The 18,124-nt window shown below is 37.9% G+C and overlaps 1 protein-coding gene across 3 annotated transcripts in view; it reads left to right on the forward strand.

Moving 5' to 3' along the window:
• Positions 1–18,124, forward strand: part of Armc8 (armadillo repeat containing 8) — a 94,084-nt gene that overhangs the window by 33,169 nt on the left and 42,791 nt on the right. For 2 of the 3 annotated variants that reach the window (XM_041676892.1, XM_041676893.1), the window contains exons 6-12: positions 1,634–1,726; positions 4,934–5,014; positions 8,290–8,365; positions 8,463–8,553; positions 10,015–10,075; positions 12,156–12,356; positions 15,541–15,636. In XM_041676892.1, the coding sequence (XP_041532826.1) occupies positions 1,634–1,726; positions 4,934–5,014; positions 8,290–8,365; positions 8,463–8,553; positions 10,015–10,075; positions 12,156–12,356; positions 15,541–15,636 (699 nt within the window). The remainder of the gene's footprint in view (positions 1–1,633; positions 1,727–4,933; positions 5,015–8,289; positions 8,366–8,462; positions 8,554–10,014; positions 10,076–12,155; positions 12,357–15,540; positions 15,637–18,124) is intronic. The other variant, XM_041676894.1, reaches the window with a different exon arrangement.

An 18,124-nucleotide genomic window follows, 5' to 3' on the forward strand; every position in this document is an offset into this window, starting at 1 on the left:
TCCAGTAAGGAAGGGTGGGGTTTCTACTTTGGAATCCTATTTATTGAACAGGTAACAGAGGCAGTTATGTAACTTTCTTTATCATCTGTGAACTACAGTACAGAAATTCAGTTGGCAGAGAGGAACACATGTGAGGAAATGGATTGGGGGTTGTTGGACGACATTGGGGAATCAGAGCAGTAGAAGAAAGGAAAGAGGGAGAAGCAGGTTAGAAGTGAGCAGAGTTTTGGAATCTGCCTCCTGCTCAGAATCTCTTCCATCTGCTCATTCTCAGCCTCTGGGCTCTTCTGGCTATTTTGAGGTTTTAAGTTTTTTTATTTTGTTTTTATCTACTCACAACAACACAATGGATCATACTAAGAGTGCTGGTCAAGGGCTAAAATTCTACTTTTAGGGAAATTACAGCCTGTTTCCCTACTTAGCCCGTCTATATCTTGGGTGTTCTTTCTTCCTCACCTTCTGGTTTTGTCTATAGAGCAGCATAATTTCTTTGAGAAATTAGTTAGGTTGCAGCCTCTTACGTCCCTCCTCCAGGCTTACAGAATCAGAATCCGTTATGGAGAACATCCTTTGGAAATTTGTGTGCACATTTGTCCATGAATATGGCTCAGGAATGTGGTCCACTTTTCCTAGAAAGCTTGAGCCAACTTTCCTTTTTTTTTATCTGGTTCAGTGTAAAAATACCCTTTCATTTTGTGATTCCCTTTGCATTACAAAAAAAAGGAGTCTTGGAAAGCTTTAAAGCAGGATTCTCTTTTCCTTTGCCACCATGTGTCAATAATAAATAAGCTAGCAGGCCTTTAAACTATTTTTATATGTGTCTGTTTTTGCCTGTGGAGTTCATGTGTGTGTGCTTGCATGTATATGGGCATGAGTGTGTGTGTGTGTGTGTGTGTATTTGTATTGGTGTTTTTGCACATATGAGGCCATAAATTGAACCCAGAGCCCATACATTGAGCTAGCTGGCCTGTTTTGGAGATTACACTGTCTGTCCTTAAACTGGGATTACTGGTGGATGCCATGCCTACGTGGGTACTGGGAATCTGAACTCTGATCCTCCTGCTTGCATGGCAACTTGCGCTGCAGACACTTTACCCATGGAGCCATCTCTCCTGCCCAGTAGTGGGCTTTATGTGAGATGTAGAATAATCATTTGAAGTGACCTATCTTGGGTACATTGAAAATAGCTAACTCGTAATAACTGTTAGAGGTCCTTACCATAACATCACAAGACCCCAAATGACAGATTTATTTTGTCCAACACTTCTTCTGTATAAGCCATTTAACATTATCTGTGTTAATAAATCACCTCTTCACATTTTGGTTTCAGAACTGATTTCTTCCTACTCTTTGCTATGATGCTGTTTTATAGCAAGAACATTGGTTACTTACAGGAGAGAAATTAAGTTCCTTCTCTTGTATTTTATTTTCAAGGATGAATATGAAAATATCCTTAACCCCTGCTTGAATAGTTCTGATGGCCATGACACTTTTGTTTTACTGGTCCTTAAGGAGACTATTTAATACCATTAAGATAAGAAGCTTTGATATGTACTTTCTTGTAGAAAGACTTTGTCACATATGCTTAACACCTAAGTTCTTTTTTGCTGTCTGCCCCTTCCCTTCCATCCAGGATGCCACGGTGATTCCACATCTCATGGCACTGCTGAGCAGGTCCCGCTACACCCAGGAGTATATCTGCCAGATCTTCTCACACTGTTGCAAAGTAAGAACTAGAGTAAATGTTCTCACTGTAAACTTGTGTGTCTTCCTATACATGTTCTGGTGATCCAGCCAGTGGCTGAGGACAGCATTACCCATCTTCCTACCATGTGTAACACAGATGCCAGGTGGGGAGCTGCCGGCCTCAGGAAGGAGGGAGTAAATAGGAGCACCTCCCAGCAGGAGGGTCGCTCTCTGTGCTGTTTAGCATTATCTTACCAAATAAAATTAGTTCACCTGCTTAAGGAATGACATCTACATTCTAATCTAATTATTTTAAACTCCATCCAATCCCTAACTGATTATCAGAGCCTAAAATATAAGATTTTGGAGGGAAGTATCAAAAAATCCTATAGATTTCTCATCTTGTTTGTTTTGACAGTATGTAGGCCAACTCATAGATGAAACTTTGTTAAAATTTATTTGCTAACACTGGATTCAAACACACAAGATGTAAGTATTAATAACAATAGAATGATGTTTTAGACCCGTCCCTGTAAGCAGTTTTTGCGGTTTGCACCAGAAGTTTCTCAGCACCTGAAATCCCTCAGTGCTATCTCAGCCACTACCCAGAGGAAGGAGCCGTTATATCACTGCTCCTTTACAGGGGAGATTCATTCCAGCCACCCTCCAGCCACAGCTAAGAAACAATTCTATCAGAGAAAGAAACACCTTTGCTAATCTTTTTTTTTTTGCCTGATAATTTAATATTCTTATTAAATGATCACATTTAAGTATTCTGAGATCTAACTAAACCTCAAGGAACAGTATGAGCTCATGACAACAGTAATGACTCAAAATGTAAGATGAGCTTCACAAATACACAGTATCCTTATGTATCTTTGAAAACAATTGTCCATATGGTCTTTATATTGCCCTTAATTACAAAAATGTTTTGCTTCCATGTTCCTTTTTTGCATATAGGTCCAAATAAATAAAATCTTAATAATTGAATTTTAAGACTCATTCATGGGGCCCACTTAGCTAAAATTAAGTGGAATAGGACTTAACCAATAGATTAGTATCAGCATTAAGTGAGTTCATATGCTTTGAGGAACAAGACAGAAAAAGATTACTATAAAGCACTGTGTTATAAACTGGTCATAATTACATGCTGGAATGTTGCTGAGTTATGAAGGTACAAAAAAGAAAAAGTGATGATAGTTGTTAAATTCTAATTTCTAAATTGTTGCTGCTTGGTAAGCAGTATCTCAGATTTCTGAGATTTCTTTGGTGTTTAAGTCTGAAAGGGCTTATGTAATCACCGCCTGGTGGCTGTCGCCTCTCTGCCTACCCACTAGATTCTTGCAGTGATGAAAGAGACACTTGACAAAAATCCAAGGTGAGCTCTCTTCTCCAGTTGGCTTTCCTTGTAGTTCTTTCCACAACCCTGTGCAGAGGCTTAGAAAGAAAGAAGACTTTGTTTGGTAACAACTATTTGTTGCTATCTCTTGAGATTAAAAAAAAAGTGAGGCGCCTCAGCAAATAAGAAGCAATTCTGTGCGGAGGATTGCAGTGTGCTGGATCTGTTCCCTGGCATTTGTCAATGCAGCTTTTGTTAGTACAACTGTTGAGAGATGGTTTGGACCTTAGAGAGAAATCAAGAAACTGTAAATCTAATAATCATAGAACATTTGTCTAATAGTAGTGGCATAGGACAAAAGAGAAAATACGTATGTTCTAATATGTCTAAGATGCATTGGGAAGAGAATTGAAAGGGCTAGAGCAGTGTATTTAGCATTCTACCATTTGAGTTCAAATGGGATAAAGCATACACATGCATTGGTTTATATACAGTTTGTTCTTTTCTGTTCTGGGTTTTGTTGTTTGTTTGTTTGTTTTGAGATAGGGTCTCACTGTATAGCCTTGACTGAGAACACTATGAAGACCAGGCTGGCCTTATACTTAAAGCTTTTGCCTCTGCCTCCGTGTTCTGGGACTGAAGGTGCACAGTCCCACACCTGAAGACTGTTCTGTCTTAAGACAGTCTTGTTTTATAGCCTAGGCTGGTTTTTAGTAGTGATCCTTCTTTTTAACTTCCAGAATAGTGGAATATAGTTATAGGCCACACACCCAGCTTCCTTCATATTTAAGAAATATCTTAAAGAATAGAAGATAATACACTATAATTAGGTCTCCTCACATCACAGAAAGCTTGCTGTAGAGGAGGAGCAGAGAGGTACAGGCATTTGAGGCAGTCCTCTTCCTATGTAGCCATTCAGATAATCTCCACCAGTGTTTAGACAGCATTTTCTTAGTGTTTAGTGTTAGAGTTCTTTGTATAATCTAGACACTAATCCTCTGTCAGTTGACTAAGCTGTCCAAGATTTTTCTCCCAATCTATGGCTGCCTTTTCGCATAGTTCAGTTTCCTTTGCTGTACAGAAGCTTTTCAGTTTCATGAGATTTAAAATGAGAGAGATTTATAGGAGACCTGTTTTTTTACTTGGCTCCCCCATAATAATCTCCACCATCATGTTTATAATAAATAAGTTATTTCAAACCTGACAGTTGAATGAAAACATTTAGAGCAGTGCCTGTCACACAGTGAGTCCTCAGTGAGTAGTGCCCATAATTTTATCTACAGGTGTGTAAGTGAGCAGGGAGAAAGGAAAATGTACTTAAAACCTATGCCTTGAGGATGTTGTCAAGCAGTTATAAAGGATGTTTTGCACCTTTACTGGTGGATAGGTGATAATAAGTGCATTGTGCCCTTGTACTCTTGGAATTTATCTTTGTCACCTAAGTTTCTACATAAGCATACATCCACTGTTGTAGCTCATCCTCCTAAATTGTGATTCTCAACCTGTGGATTGCGACTCCGGCCCCTTTTGGGAGTGATTGCATATCACATATTTACATTATATCTAAATATATGTAAAGTATCAGTAAATAAATTGGTTGGGGGGTCACCATACATGAGAAACTGTATTTAAGGGTTGCAGCTTTAGGAAGGTTGAACTACTGAGCTAGATTCTTTTTCCCTTCTTTATTCTTCAGAAGTAAAGAGGGAGATGTAGACATGTCATGGTGGAGTTGTGGCAGCACTTTATGTACTAAGGTCTTTCTGTCTTGCTTTGGGGTTTGAGTTTGTTCAAGCATGGGGCAACTATGAAATCTATGCTGTAAAAAGCATAGTTTACTTAGATAAGTGTGGTTTAATCAGAAGCATGATTTTTGTTAATGTGTTACTCTATTCTCTTTTCTTGCAGGGACCAGATCATCAAACAATTTTGTTTAACCATGGGGCAGTTCAGAACATTGCTCACCTACTAACCTCACCCTCTTACAAAGTAAGATGAAAAAAGTTATGTCAGATTTTATCTTCATCTTCATTAAAAGAAAGACACCTACATATTTTATTGCTTCTAACTGTGATCAGTAGATTTCCATCCACCCATACAGGATGCTATCTTCCATCAGTCGTACCGGGTGCTATGTTCCATCGGTAGAGTGGTACAGGGCACATGTTACTATAGTATGTTCTTCTATTGGAAAAACATTGTCCTTCCTTCTTTATTTTTTTTTTTAGAACATTTTATGCCATGAGTTGTGGATTTTCATTTGTGAAATAGTATTCAGGTCTCTCTGATCAGTTTACAGTGCTAAACCCGCTGCTCAAGGTGATTCCTTCAAGTGTGCAGGAGCAGTAGCTAACTTGCTGGGGAGACTTTGGGTTTTATATTTGGAATCTTTCTCTAGCTACACAAACTCAAACCTGCAGAATATACCTATATATATATCAACATTTAGAATGTGTAGCACAATTAATAAAAACCAGAGACAGGTATTGGGGTTAAGCCTGAAGATGAAAAAAGCAAAACAGCCAAGCCACTAGAAAGCTCTTACCTCTTTGAAATCTTCAGACTAAAAGAAGAGTGAGTTCCTCTCTCATTCCCCCTCATATTCCCCTAATATTCCTCTCTAGTGCTGGGATTAAAGGCATGCACTACCACCGCCCAGCCTCTATAGCTAACTAGTATGGCCACTGGGATTAAAGGTGTATGCCACCACAGCCTGGCCTATATGGCTGACTAGTGTGGCTGCTTTGTGTTCTGTTCTTTAGGCAAGCTTTATTTGTTAAAGTACAAATGAAAATATCACTATAAGAATGTATTCTGTTTTGTGTTTTGAGTTAAGATGTCAAAAGTTTTCAGGCTTAATAATTTTCTTTATTGTCTTTTATATAGAGATGGCAGCATTATAATCCATTATTAAAGATTAAGTCAAAACTTTAGCCGTTCACGGTTGCTTATGTAATAGGCTGTAGAAATCGTGGGATACTGTCCTGTGTCTTGTTAAAACTAAATAAGCCAGAACAGAGAAGCACTAATTTTTGCATCTGCTCTTTTGTCCTTCATTTCCTTTCTGGTAAGGCTCTACCTCAGGCATCCACCATATGGTTATTGGTCATGGTGAAAGTTACAGTATAGGAATTATAAGACACCAGCTCAGAACTAGCCAAAACAGGGCATGGAGCTATGTACTAAAGTCATTTCCTCTGCCTTGTGTCATATAGAGACGGTCAGAACTTGGACATCAAGAAACACTTAATACCTCCTTCCAACTGTCTGTGGGACTCACCACCCTGGCTTCCTCCCACCCTCATGCCCTCTGTGATGATGATGATATAATAATATAATATCATCATCATTACTTCTCTGATCCAGTCAGTTCTGACCATGTGCAGATGGGTGTAGGGCCATGCATTGGGGCATAGGCAACCAACTAATTACCCACATTCGTACAGAAAAGTGAGTTTTCCTTCAATCAGTTACCAAGAAAATGTAGCAGGAAGTAGATATGACCAAATACATTATATGCATGTATGAAAACTTCAAAGAATAAATAAAAATACTATTTTAAATAAATTATTTATAAATAAAATAGTATTTTTATTTATTATGTGTACAGTGTTCTGTCTACACACCAGAAGAGGGCACCAGATCTTGTTATAGATGATAGTCAGAGAGCTCCCATGTATTTGTTGTTGGGAGCTGAACTCAGGATGAGCAGCCAGTGCTCTTATTTATTTATGTGTGTGTGTGTGTTTTAAAGAAAACAAACTATCCTTTTTCACTATACATACTAATCCAAGTTCCTGCTCCCTTCCCTCCCCCCACTCGCTCCACATACCCATCCAATCCTCAGAGAGGGCAAGGCACACTGCCCTGTGGAAGGTTCAAGGCCTTCCTCACTATATCCAGGCTGAGCAAGGCATCCATCCAAAGAGAATAGGTTCCCAAAAAGCTATTACATGCAGTAGGGATAAATCCTGGTGCCACTGCACCTCAGTCTTCTCCAGCCATGCAACTGTCAACCACACTCAAAGGGACCAATTTGGTCCCATGCTTGGTCCTTCCCAGTTCGGCTGCAACCAGTACTCTTAACCAGTGAGCCATCTTTCCAGCCTAGCAGTACACACCTTTAGTCCCAACACCTGGAAGGCAGAAACAGGTAAATCTCTGAATTAAGGGCGTCCTGATCTACAGAGCAAGTTCCAGGATAGCCAGGGCTACAGAGAGAGAAACCCTGTCTCAAACAAATAAACAGAAGAACCCAAAAAACAAACAAAGCAGTTGTAGAGGTGCTGGTGGTTGTCTTGTTACTGGCCAGCCACATGCTCCTCGTGGTATTCCACATGGACTTTTCTAAAGAACAGAAGAAAGACCAACCGTTTTTTTTTTTTAGGCAGTCACTCGTTTCTGCCATCCTCCAACTCCATTAGTTCCCCAGTTTTCAGTTTCCTATCTTTTCTAAACTAGGTTTATTGACCATAGCAAATTTTAAAACTTAGGAGTTTGTGAGGAAGCAAGTGTCTGAATAATATGCTGTCGTTAGCATCTTGTAGGCTCCACTTGAGGGCACATGCCAACGCTGCAGAGCATTCCCAGGGGAGGGCAGGGTCGCCCCATTCCTGCCCTGCTAGAGCCTGCCGACCTCCTAAGGGTCAGGCTCAGGGTGAGGATGTGTTTGGTCATCTGGTGAATACTCTGCTGAGGAGCCGCCGATGTCAACATAGGCTCTAGCTTCTCCTTCTCGAACTTTTACTCTAGCATTGCTTTTTCTTTTAAGCCCCAATTCCATCTCACACATTTATAAGAATACTAACAAAACAAAACAAGAAACCCCAGAAGCTTTTGCTTCAGTCCTCAGTACAGAAACAGACATGCCCACCTGAAAGGCACCTGGTAATTATTAGTAAGCTTCCTCTTTCTGCCTTATAAAACCTCCTTTTTCTATAATGCTTTTAGAGTTGATTAGGTATTTTTCTCTCAATCTGACCTGCTACTTTCTCACTTTCTCCTTTTCTATTATTTCAAAAATGATTTGACTTCTGCTATAGTCTTTGGGTATGCAGGTATTATTATTATTTCTATTGTGCTGTTTTTTTCCCCCATAGTCCTAATGAATGAACTTAAGCCTTTGAGTGCTCTGAGTTATAGTTCGGTCTACTCATTATTTAAGTAGAATGAAATAATTATTCAGAAGATAAGTTTAGATTCTTAAAAATCATATTTCAAAACTTAAATATATATATTTTTTGTTTCTTCATTTGTCTTTACAGGTTCGAATGCAAGCACTGAAATGCTTCTCAGTTTTAGCTTTTGAAAATCCCCAGGTATCGATGACCCTGGTAAATGGTAGGCTGGAACTTTTGGTGACACCTATGTGATTTAATTTCTGAACTTCTCAGATTTAGAGGACTTTCTTACGCTTTGTCTTTTGTTTTGTTTCCAGTTTTGGTTGATGGGGAATTGTTACCACAGATATTCGTGAAGATGTTACAGAGGGATAAGCCTATTGAGATGCAACTCACGTCAGCAAAATGGTAAAAGTCAGAACAGCATGGGAGGAAAATCTGCTAACACTGGAATATCAGTGTACTAGCATAATCTGCTCACTTCATATCACCACCTTGTTTTGAAACTTGAAATTCACTGGACTGTCTTATATGTTTCTAAACTGGACAGTTTTTTTAAATACCTGGTATGAGTAACAAGACTGAACTCTGAAATTGTCTACAGAAAATTATTAAATCCCCATATGTTCTTCTTGTCTTTAGTGTGAAAGAATAGAATTAGGTCAGGTAGATACTCAGCTAGGAAGACAGATAAAGAGACATCCGTGTTGGTGAATACTATGTTGAACATGAGTGTGCAGAGTTCTGTGCTAAGTGTTTAATTCTAATAGAAAACTTAGACTTTTGTACTGTTTTTTTTGCTTGGTTTTGATCTTAAATTCAAACTACGTATTTGTCTTTTGTTAATAATTTAACAATATGTTAAAATAATTTTGTTAAATAAATTAACAATATTTAAATAGTTTTTTTAAAAATGAAAAACATAATAAACCTGACAGTATGACATTACCACAAAAATTCCAGCCCTTTAGAATTTAAATAAAATAATTCTGCTGATTTGATGTGTTTTTGTCCCTGTCCCAGCTTCCTGAGGGACTCAAACTCAGAAGAGTTCACTATTTTTTTTAATTTTTAAAATCACATCTATTTATTTAGTGTGTGTACATGTATATATGTGTACCACTGAGTACATGTGGTGGTCAGAGGACAACTTGTGCGAGCTGGCTCTCCTCGTGTGACCCTGTGGGTTCCCAGGATGGAACTCGGGGTATCAGGCTTGCCTGCAAGTGCCTTTCCCTACTGAGCCATATCATTGGTCCATTTTTTTGGATTTGGTTTTGAGTTTTTCATTTATTATATTTATTTTCATTCAAGGCTAGATACAATTATTGAGTAAATTATTTCTCTGTAGACTTGAATCACTGACCAACCCGCAGAGCTGCTGTTGGGACCTCCAGATTCTCATTTCTGATGGAGAGCTACCCTGTCGTGCTCCACTGCTGGTGGAGTTGGACTATTCCTGCATAAGACCCCTAACCTTTTAACAGTGTGTTTTAACATCTCTTTCTCTTTTGTTAGAGAAATTTTTAAGCATTAGAAGTATAGAAGAAAAGCGAGAGAAGTATAGAGATAAAAGAACCCACTTTATGTACAACACCAGCTTCAAACATGCTGCTACTCAGCCTACTCATGGGGGCATTTATTTTGAAGTCTTGTTTGTTTTTGTTTTAGAGCTAGCCTACTGTTTATATAATTATGTTAGTTTATTTTAGAGCTAACTGAATTTCAGATAAGGAATGTCAGAATCTTGTCACTTAAGTAATAGTGTATGGGTTTGTTTTTGTTTGTTTGTTTTATAAACTCTTAAAGGCAAATAGTATTTCTTTAACATTTTAAACCTCAAAAATAATTTGTGTCATTTTATTCCAGTTTAACTTATATGTGCAGAGCTGGAGCAATTCGGACAGACGACAGCTGTATTGTATTAAAAGTAAGCCAATTACTTCTCTAAGAATGTTGAATGTGAATGTTGCTATTCTTGTTTCTTTTTGCACACTTGGCATTATGGTATGAGTGCACTGCATAAAAAAACATCAGACATGATGCTTTTCTGTGGGATGCCTTTTAGTCTAAAATTGGGTTTAGATGTACATGAATACCACAATAAAATAATTCTTTTATTGTTACAACCTTTCTTTTATGATAAGAGTATAAAATTGTAAAAATATGTAAAATTCCAATGAAATTTAGTACTGTTTGCCAATTACACAGATAAAGACATACCTCACCCTCACAGCCAGAAATAAAAATGCATAATAAGAGAGTAAATAACAGAAAGCAGCTGCCATCTGTGTTCCATGTCAGTACACCAAGAGCTTCTGACTAGCTTGAAATTCCTTACTCTCTTCAATTCCTGCATATGAAACTGGAGGCAATAATTCTCACTTAGCTATTTCACAGAAGTGTTGTGAGCCTAGCTATGTACTAAACACATTCCAGCGTCTTACTTGCTTTAAAGAACAAAACAAATGTATTGCCATTGTTGAAAAGATGAGTCCAAAACTAAATGATCATTAAGAACATTTAAGTTTAAGCCAGGCAGTGATAGCGCATGCCTTTAATCCAGCACTTAGGAGGCAGAGACAGGCAGGTCTCTGTGAGTTCAAGACCAGCCTGGTTTACAGAGCAAGTTTCAGAGCAGCAAGGACTACACAGGGAAAACCCTGTCTGAAAGAAAAGAAAAGAAAAGAAAAGAAAAGAAAAGAAAAGAAAAAGAATGAGTCAGGTGGGTTACAAGCTTGAGGCCAGTCTGAATTACATAGTGAAATCCTGTCTGAACAAACAAAGCACCAAGAAATAATGCATAAGCGGATAAATTAGTGACTAGGTTGCATTAATATTTGGCAAAAGACTTAAGAACCCCCTGAGTAAGACTACTAAGGGCTTTCTTAGAAATGACTGGCTTATTTATTTCTTTAACCCTTACATTCTTTATCATTGTATTGTTTTCAGATGCTTCAGGTGGGAGCATTGATAACCCATGAATTTAGAGTATTGATAAATATTAGTAATTAGGAATGTTAGGAAAAGAATAAAATAGGAAAGAATAGGAAAATCTTCCCCTCAGAAGCCTGGAGTTGAGTTGTAAAGCCTGAACTAGCCTAATAAGAAACAGTAGGAATTAACAATGTTCTGATTCTGTGGCAAAACTTAGAAAAGGATGATGCAGCTCTCTTTGAAGCATTTATGCCCCTGTCAGTAACCTCAATAAAATTCATTGGTTTACCAAGTTTGGAGGGGAAATGAACAGGAATCTAGAAAACAGTGAAGCACAGTTGACTGTGGTAGTCAAAGTGACTTCCTCTAAGTATCCACACTTCAGAGTCTACTTTGCATCAGCCTTAGAGATGATAGACACACGGCGTAGTTTGAGAGCCTAATATAGAGATGTTATAAGACCAGTGTCAAGGTGGTTGAAGGACCTCAGAAGTAAAATTGAACGAATGTATATCACACTCATTCCAGCATGGTATTGAGAAAACTTAACAATGGTTATTGATATGGTCCACTAAATTTTAGAGCTAGTGGACTCTGAGAGGGGCAAAAAAATTCTAAGCTATATTTAGCTTTTGTAACTGTAGATAGATATTAATTCCTAAAAATAAGTGAGTAAATAAATGTGATCCCAACCATATTACTAAGGAAATTTTGCTAATTAAACTGCCAGCTCTCTTTTAGGGTGAGCACATAGGCAGGATAGATAGACTGTTGACATGGTTTGATCTATCAAGAGTTCTCAAATATCTTTTCTAAGGTTCTCCAATAAAATTTCAAAGCAAGTTAGAGTTTCTGTTAACATAATTAAGAGTTTAGCATGCTAGAACAAACAATCTTCTGGATTTTGCTTGTTTTTACATTTAAACTTTTTTACTTCTAAAAACCAGCAGAGGAAATGTGTCATAGAAACATGACTTCCAACCAATACCATTGGATTAGGTTTAGTTATCAAATGTTCTTCATCAAGCTTTTGCCTTTACCAAAAAACAAATAATTGATCTCCCTGCTTTCAGACTTTGCCTTGTCTGGTTCGAATGTGCAGTAAGGAAAGATTACTAGAGGAGAGAGTTGAAGGAGCTGAGACACTCGCCTATCTGATTGAGCCAGATGTTGAGCTACAGAGAATCGCTAGCATAACCGATCACCTCATTGCCATGCTTGCTGACTATTTCAAGTATCCCAGCTCAGTGAGTGCCATCACTGACATTAAAAGGGTATGTTCTTCTGGGTTTTTAAAGTGTTCTTATTGTGCACAGCTGTGAAACAATTGATATTCCATTTGAGAGCCCATTTAAGAAAAGGGATCTTTATCTTTATTAACATAGATAATAGTTTGTGAGGTTTTAAAATCTAGCTTGTTTAATGTTTATTATCAGGACTTTTTTTTTTTTTTTTTTTTTTTTTTGCTAAACACCAAAGCAAGAAGAAAATTACATTCTTGGCTCCCTTAACTAAATCTCCAAAATAGTAGGGTCCCTACATTGAGTGTTGACACATTATATCTGTATCTAATTCAGTTCAGGGTCACAGAATCGTCTCTGGTGCTACTTTCTTTCTTCTTCTTCTTCTTCTTCTTCTTCTTCTTTTTAAAGGTCAAGGGTGATATTTTTCTTAATTTCACCTGGTTGATCTCAGTTCACTGTCCACCACAATCTTTTCTTCTCCCTTTTCCTGTCTCCATTTAGTTTCACACTGTTCTTTTGGCCTGAGGTTAAATTCTAAAATACCGTTTAACCTCAGTTTGGACCAGCAAGAACCAAGCCATGTTTATTTTTTCTGAAAACAACATTCCTTGGAGTTTGGTATTTCTTTGACTTTTTGCCTCTCATCCTGTTTGCCAAATCTATTTTGCTAAGAGTATTTATTAACATAACTTTATTTAAGGAGGTCATGGCAGATAGGATAGTAGCATAATGACTTTCGCTTGTGGTCAGGACCAGTGTATGAATGTGACCGTAGTCCCAAGAATGGCTGCTCTCTTCACCTTTCACACACTGATTCTGAATCCACTCGTCTGGCAGGCGAATGTTGGAAATGAATGATGGCTGTGTCTTTTCCCTGTCTAGAAAGGCCTGAGGTGACAGGGTGCTACCATTAGTCACATGCACTGTCTTCTGTTTTAAAATTGGGGCCAGGCACGGGGTTTTGAACCTACGTAATGTGCTGGCTTTGTAGGAGCCTAGCCAGTTTGGATGTTCACCTTCCTAGAAATGGACGGAGTGGAGAGGACCTAGGACTTACCACAGGGCCCTGACTGCTCTTTGGACTGGAGAGGGAGGGGGAGAGGAGTGGGAGGAGGGAGAGAAGGATGGGAGGAGGGAGAGAAGGGTGGGAGGAGGGGGAGGGAAATGGGAGGCTGGGAGGAGGTGGAGACTTGTTTTTTTTTTTTTTTTTCTCCTTTTCTCAATAAAAAAAAAATGGAAAAAAAAAATTGGGGCCAGGCCAGGCAGTGATGATGCACACCTTTAGTCCCAGCACTCGGGAGGCAGAGGCCAGTGGATCTCTGTGAGTTCGAGGCCAGCCTGATCTACAGGCTGGACCGGCTCCAAAGCTAGAAAGGGAAAACCTGTCTCAAAAAAACCAACCAACGAATAAATAACAAATAAATGAAGTAAAGTTTGGGTTGGAAGCCAGGTGTGATGACACATGTCTGTAATTCTTACTCTTGGGAGGCTGAGGCAGGAGGACAGTGAATTTGATGCTAAATTGTGCTACATAATAAAAGATCCTAGCTCAAAACAGGCAACAAGATAAGTAGTTATGTGTCTACTTGTCCTTGGTAGAGTTCTTTTCCTAGTAAAAGTGATGGGTGCAGTGCCTTATCTATTTCCCTGGGACATTTGCTCACACTGACAAAATGTCTCACCAATAAGAAGTATGCAAGTGAGTCCTGACCCTGGTCTCCTGAACAGCCTGAGCTTTGCTCCAAAGCAAGGCAAGGAGAAAAATGAGCATGCCTCAGGAAACTGTCCTAAAAGGTTTATGTAAGCACTCGTGATGTACTTAACTTGTATGTGGAAGATTATTCCTTCTCTTCAGAATTGAATTGTTTTTCCTTTTCAATTCTTTTATCATAAAAGCAGAATAATTTTTAAATGATCTCCAAATGATAAACATGAGTGAAAATATGATTTGTAATCTTTAATTTTGGTGTTGGATTATCCAAAAATGTCTTAACTACAAAAGTATAGCTATTAGACCTATGGGGAGAAATTATCATGTCAATAATAATAATAATAATAATAATAAGTTAATAATAAGTGGGTGATTTCAGTCCAAATTTGTGTTGTATGGTGTAAGTTATGCTGGCATGTGGTTAAGATTTGTAGGGTCCAATGCTCCTGAACTCAGAGCTAAGTGAGTGTTTTCATTGCAGAGCCCTTCCTCAAGCGGTCAGGGTTGGCACTTTTGGAGCTATTCTGATGAGTGTCTTCATGGCTGCCCCAAGGAGATACTGCTTACCTTGTGTTTATGGAACATTTGGTTATCCTGAATCCTTAACCAGTGGCAGCTAACTTACAAAGTGTAGTGGCAAAGCTGACCCACTGTCTGGGCTGTAGCTGATTCAGTTAGAGGTTTCAGAAGAGGGTATGATAGTGCTCTTAACAATACCTGCCAACTAAGTAAGAGTTGACTTTCCCTAGATAATCCCTTTAGGAGGCGCTCCTTTAGCCCATTACATTATGACTTTTAGTTTAAAATGTTAGTGATACACCTTGTGTAGTTACAATTCATAGTTAAGGATCCTGAGAAAATGTCTCTATTTTAATTTTATGGTAGTTTGTTAGGAAACAGATTTATGGGAGGATTACTAACAGTGCCGTTTATGTTTATTTAGCCATAGCTGTAATTATCTTATACCAACAATTAATTTTAATAATTTCTTTAAAAACTCTGGACATAATTTAGTAGCTAGTGATTGTTGGCTGAGGTTTTTCACAGAGGGCTCCCTATTTCTAAAAGTTTTTTAAATGCCAGGCAGGATTTGGTATACTAGAATTCAGTTTGTATAGCTTGCAGCTGGAGACTGCAAGTCTAGATGTGCCCTCTCTTTGTGCACCTCTGCCACTGACACTGCCATCTGGAAGTACTGAACTCTAAGAGTCCAACATGCACTTTTTTTCATGTATCAATGGCAAAAGTTAGAGTAGCCACTTTTAGACAGAGGTAGACTGCACTTCAACTCACACTGACAGAGACAAAGCAAAGTTTCAGTCGTGACCAGAGCCCAAAGTCACTAGAAAATTCATTTAGTGGCAGTACTAATGTTAATAGTTGCTACTTTCCCTGAAACTCAGTTATTTTGCTTTATTTTTATTATTGTATTATAATGTTCTATTTTATTAAAATGTAACTTAAGGACTAATTTGGAATTTATCCCTTCCCTACTTCCTGTAGCTTGATCACGACTTAAAACATGCCCATGAGCTCCGCCAGGCTGCATTCAAGCTCTATGCCTCTCTTGGAGCAAACGATGAAGACATCCGGAAGAAGGTGAGTCTGGGAGAGGGGCGTCCCCCAGTCCTGACAGCCAGCAGGCAGGGAGTGACGTCAACCTGAAAGTCGTGGTGAAGAGCACTAACAGTGACTGTTTGAATATAATAAAGCAGAGTGACAAAAGGCATAATTGAAGAATGAATGGGACCTGGATTTGGGGGTGTTTGTTTTTAGAACATAGAGAGGCATGGCCATGCTGGAATGATAAATAACTGGCCTGCTGTTTTGCGTCATTAATATGGATCATTATGTTGCACATTTTTGCATGTGTTCTGATAGAAGTCATTTCTAGCACTGTGAAGCTTTAGACACCTTGGAAGATCTAACACTAGAATTGTAAATGTTATTTATGGATATACCTTCTAATGCCATTGAGAAGTTCAAATCTCTATTGTATATTGTTCTTTAATAATGTGGCTTAGTTTTATGTTTTGATTTTTTAATTTTTATTTTATTTTTTGCTACTGTGCAAGTTTAATGTGAATAAAATCTTTGTGGAATGATGATTTTATGTTTAGTGAATGGTCATCTGAATTTTCCAGCTCTTCTAAAATGTGTCACTGGTCCCTCGTCCCCATGTTAGTCTAACACTGAACTCATGTTCTTTATGAAAGTAGTTCTAGGTAAGACGTACAGTGTAGTGTTAAATTCTAACCTGGCTCCCTGCACAAACTAAAAGGCTAGAATATACCACTCAGAAACATAAATCTAATAGATTCCACACAAGGGGATTACAGACATGAACCAACAAAACCACATGTCCTGTCCTGAGTGGTCATAGTAGAAGAGCAACTAGGCACTATTTATTAACCATGATGATTTCCTGACTCTCTCCATCTGTATTGGTATTTTAAGGAGAATGTGAGAGAAACTAAAAGTACTGGCACTTACCAGGATTGGAAGACTATGTTAGGCTTGTTAGAGACATAATGGAACCAACCTAAGTATGTTGGATGAAATAAATTGCACAAGAAACATCCTTGGAGAAACTGAAGTAAAAGCAATAAAGTTAGGGGCTTTGATTTTAAATCCAGTATAAAAAGCACAACTAACAGTTGATTTCTCCAGTGACCTCAGTCTAGTTTAACTAGCAAGAGGCTTTTGCTCTCTTAAAGTGTGTTAGTATATGACTTGTACATGTCATTTTTATCACCTGTGAACTGTTACTTCCAAGCAAACATTAGAGATGTGATATTACTTGTGTCTAGCCATGGTTTATGGATGTTGACACTGAAGTATTTTGTTCACTTTAGACATGTGGTGTATCACAAGAGAAGACTTTTTCTTAATAACTCATGAGATACAATTTATGATGACATGGACTATGTAACTTAAGTACATGCTGGTTTATTATTGGGTTGTTAGGAAGCAGGAGGAATATTTTACCCATCCTTATATCTCCAAAAGACCATGTCCTAGACTAAAAGGGAGTTAGATAGATGGACCATGTGGGGATAGAATGTGCATTTGTACATTTCTTTGTACTTTTTTGTCAATAAATATTGTTTTGGAATTGATGACTTGATACGTGATATCATGTTCTAGAAGTACTTGAACCAGAACAGTCTAATCGGTAGTCTACTAAACTTGTATTTACAATGTGTACAATTTCCTGGTCAGGCTGTTGATCATTTCTGTAGAAAGATAACAAATAAAGAATAAGTTATAATTATTAACTATAGTTCTTATGTGTGTGGTGAAGAAAAGTTACTGTGCTATTCTTATGTGGTGGGATTACATAGAGTTTTTAGGAAGTTATTTAATTCTGGGAAATTGGTGAGTAGTTTATAGTTCATAGAACTCACTGAAGAAATTGTAAAGTGAGAGTTATAAAAAAAATTCCTAACAAACTCTGCTTAAAGGCTGGTCTTAACAGTGGGAAACATCCTTATTTTTGGTATATAAAAAGTGATAATTTTTACTTGGAATGCATTTCTTTCTTTTTATTGAAATGATTATTTGGATAGGTTGAATTTACTTTTTCCATGAAATATATCTTTCTCTTTTATATATATGCCCTATGTAATTTGATGGTATTTTTGTGTGTGTGTGTGTAGATTCGTAATGTACACTGTTACTTTTTTAAATGTAGCATTTATTCTTGCCAACACAGAATTTCAGTGTACTGATATAGGTGTGGATAATAATGATAAAAAATTTCAAGGACTGTAAACCTACCCTCCCAGGTCCCTCAAAACAAGCTTTTCTAAAATTTATTTATTTATTGCATGTTTCAGCTGCAAAGATGAAATGTGCAGTTGGTCTGGTTTTCATATTGTAAACAGGAACATAATTCAGTAAATAATATGCGTCACAGTGTTTTATTATGTACAGTTAAGGAAAGGAGGAAGAATAAATACAAGAAAACCAGAGCAAAAAACAGGGACAGTTAGTAGTATACACAGAGGAGGACAGTGACCATCTGTCTTCCTAGAATTATCTCTCTCTCTCTTTCTCAGTGCTTTTAAAGATGGCTAAAGGTCTG

This window comes from Microtus oregoni, unplaced genomic scaffold (genome assembly GCF_018167655.1).
Source record: "Microtus oregoni isolate MIOR12 unplaced genomic scaffold, Mior012 000028F_ref0000031, whole genome shotgun sequence".
Classification (NCBI taxonomy): domain Eukaryota; kingdom Metazoa; phylum Chordata; class Mammalia; order Rodentia; family Cricetidae; genus Microtus; species Microtus oregoni.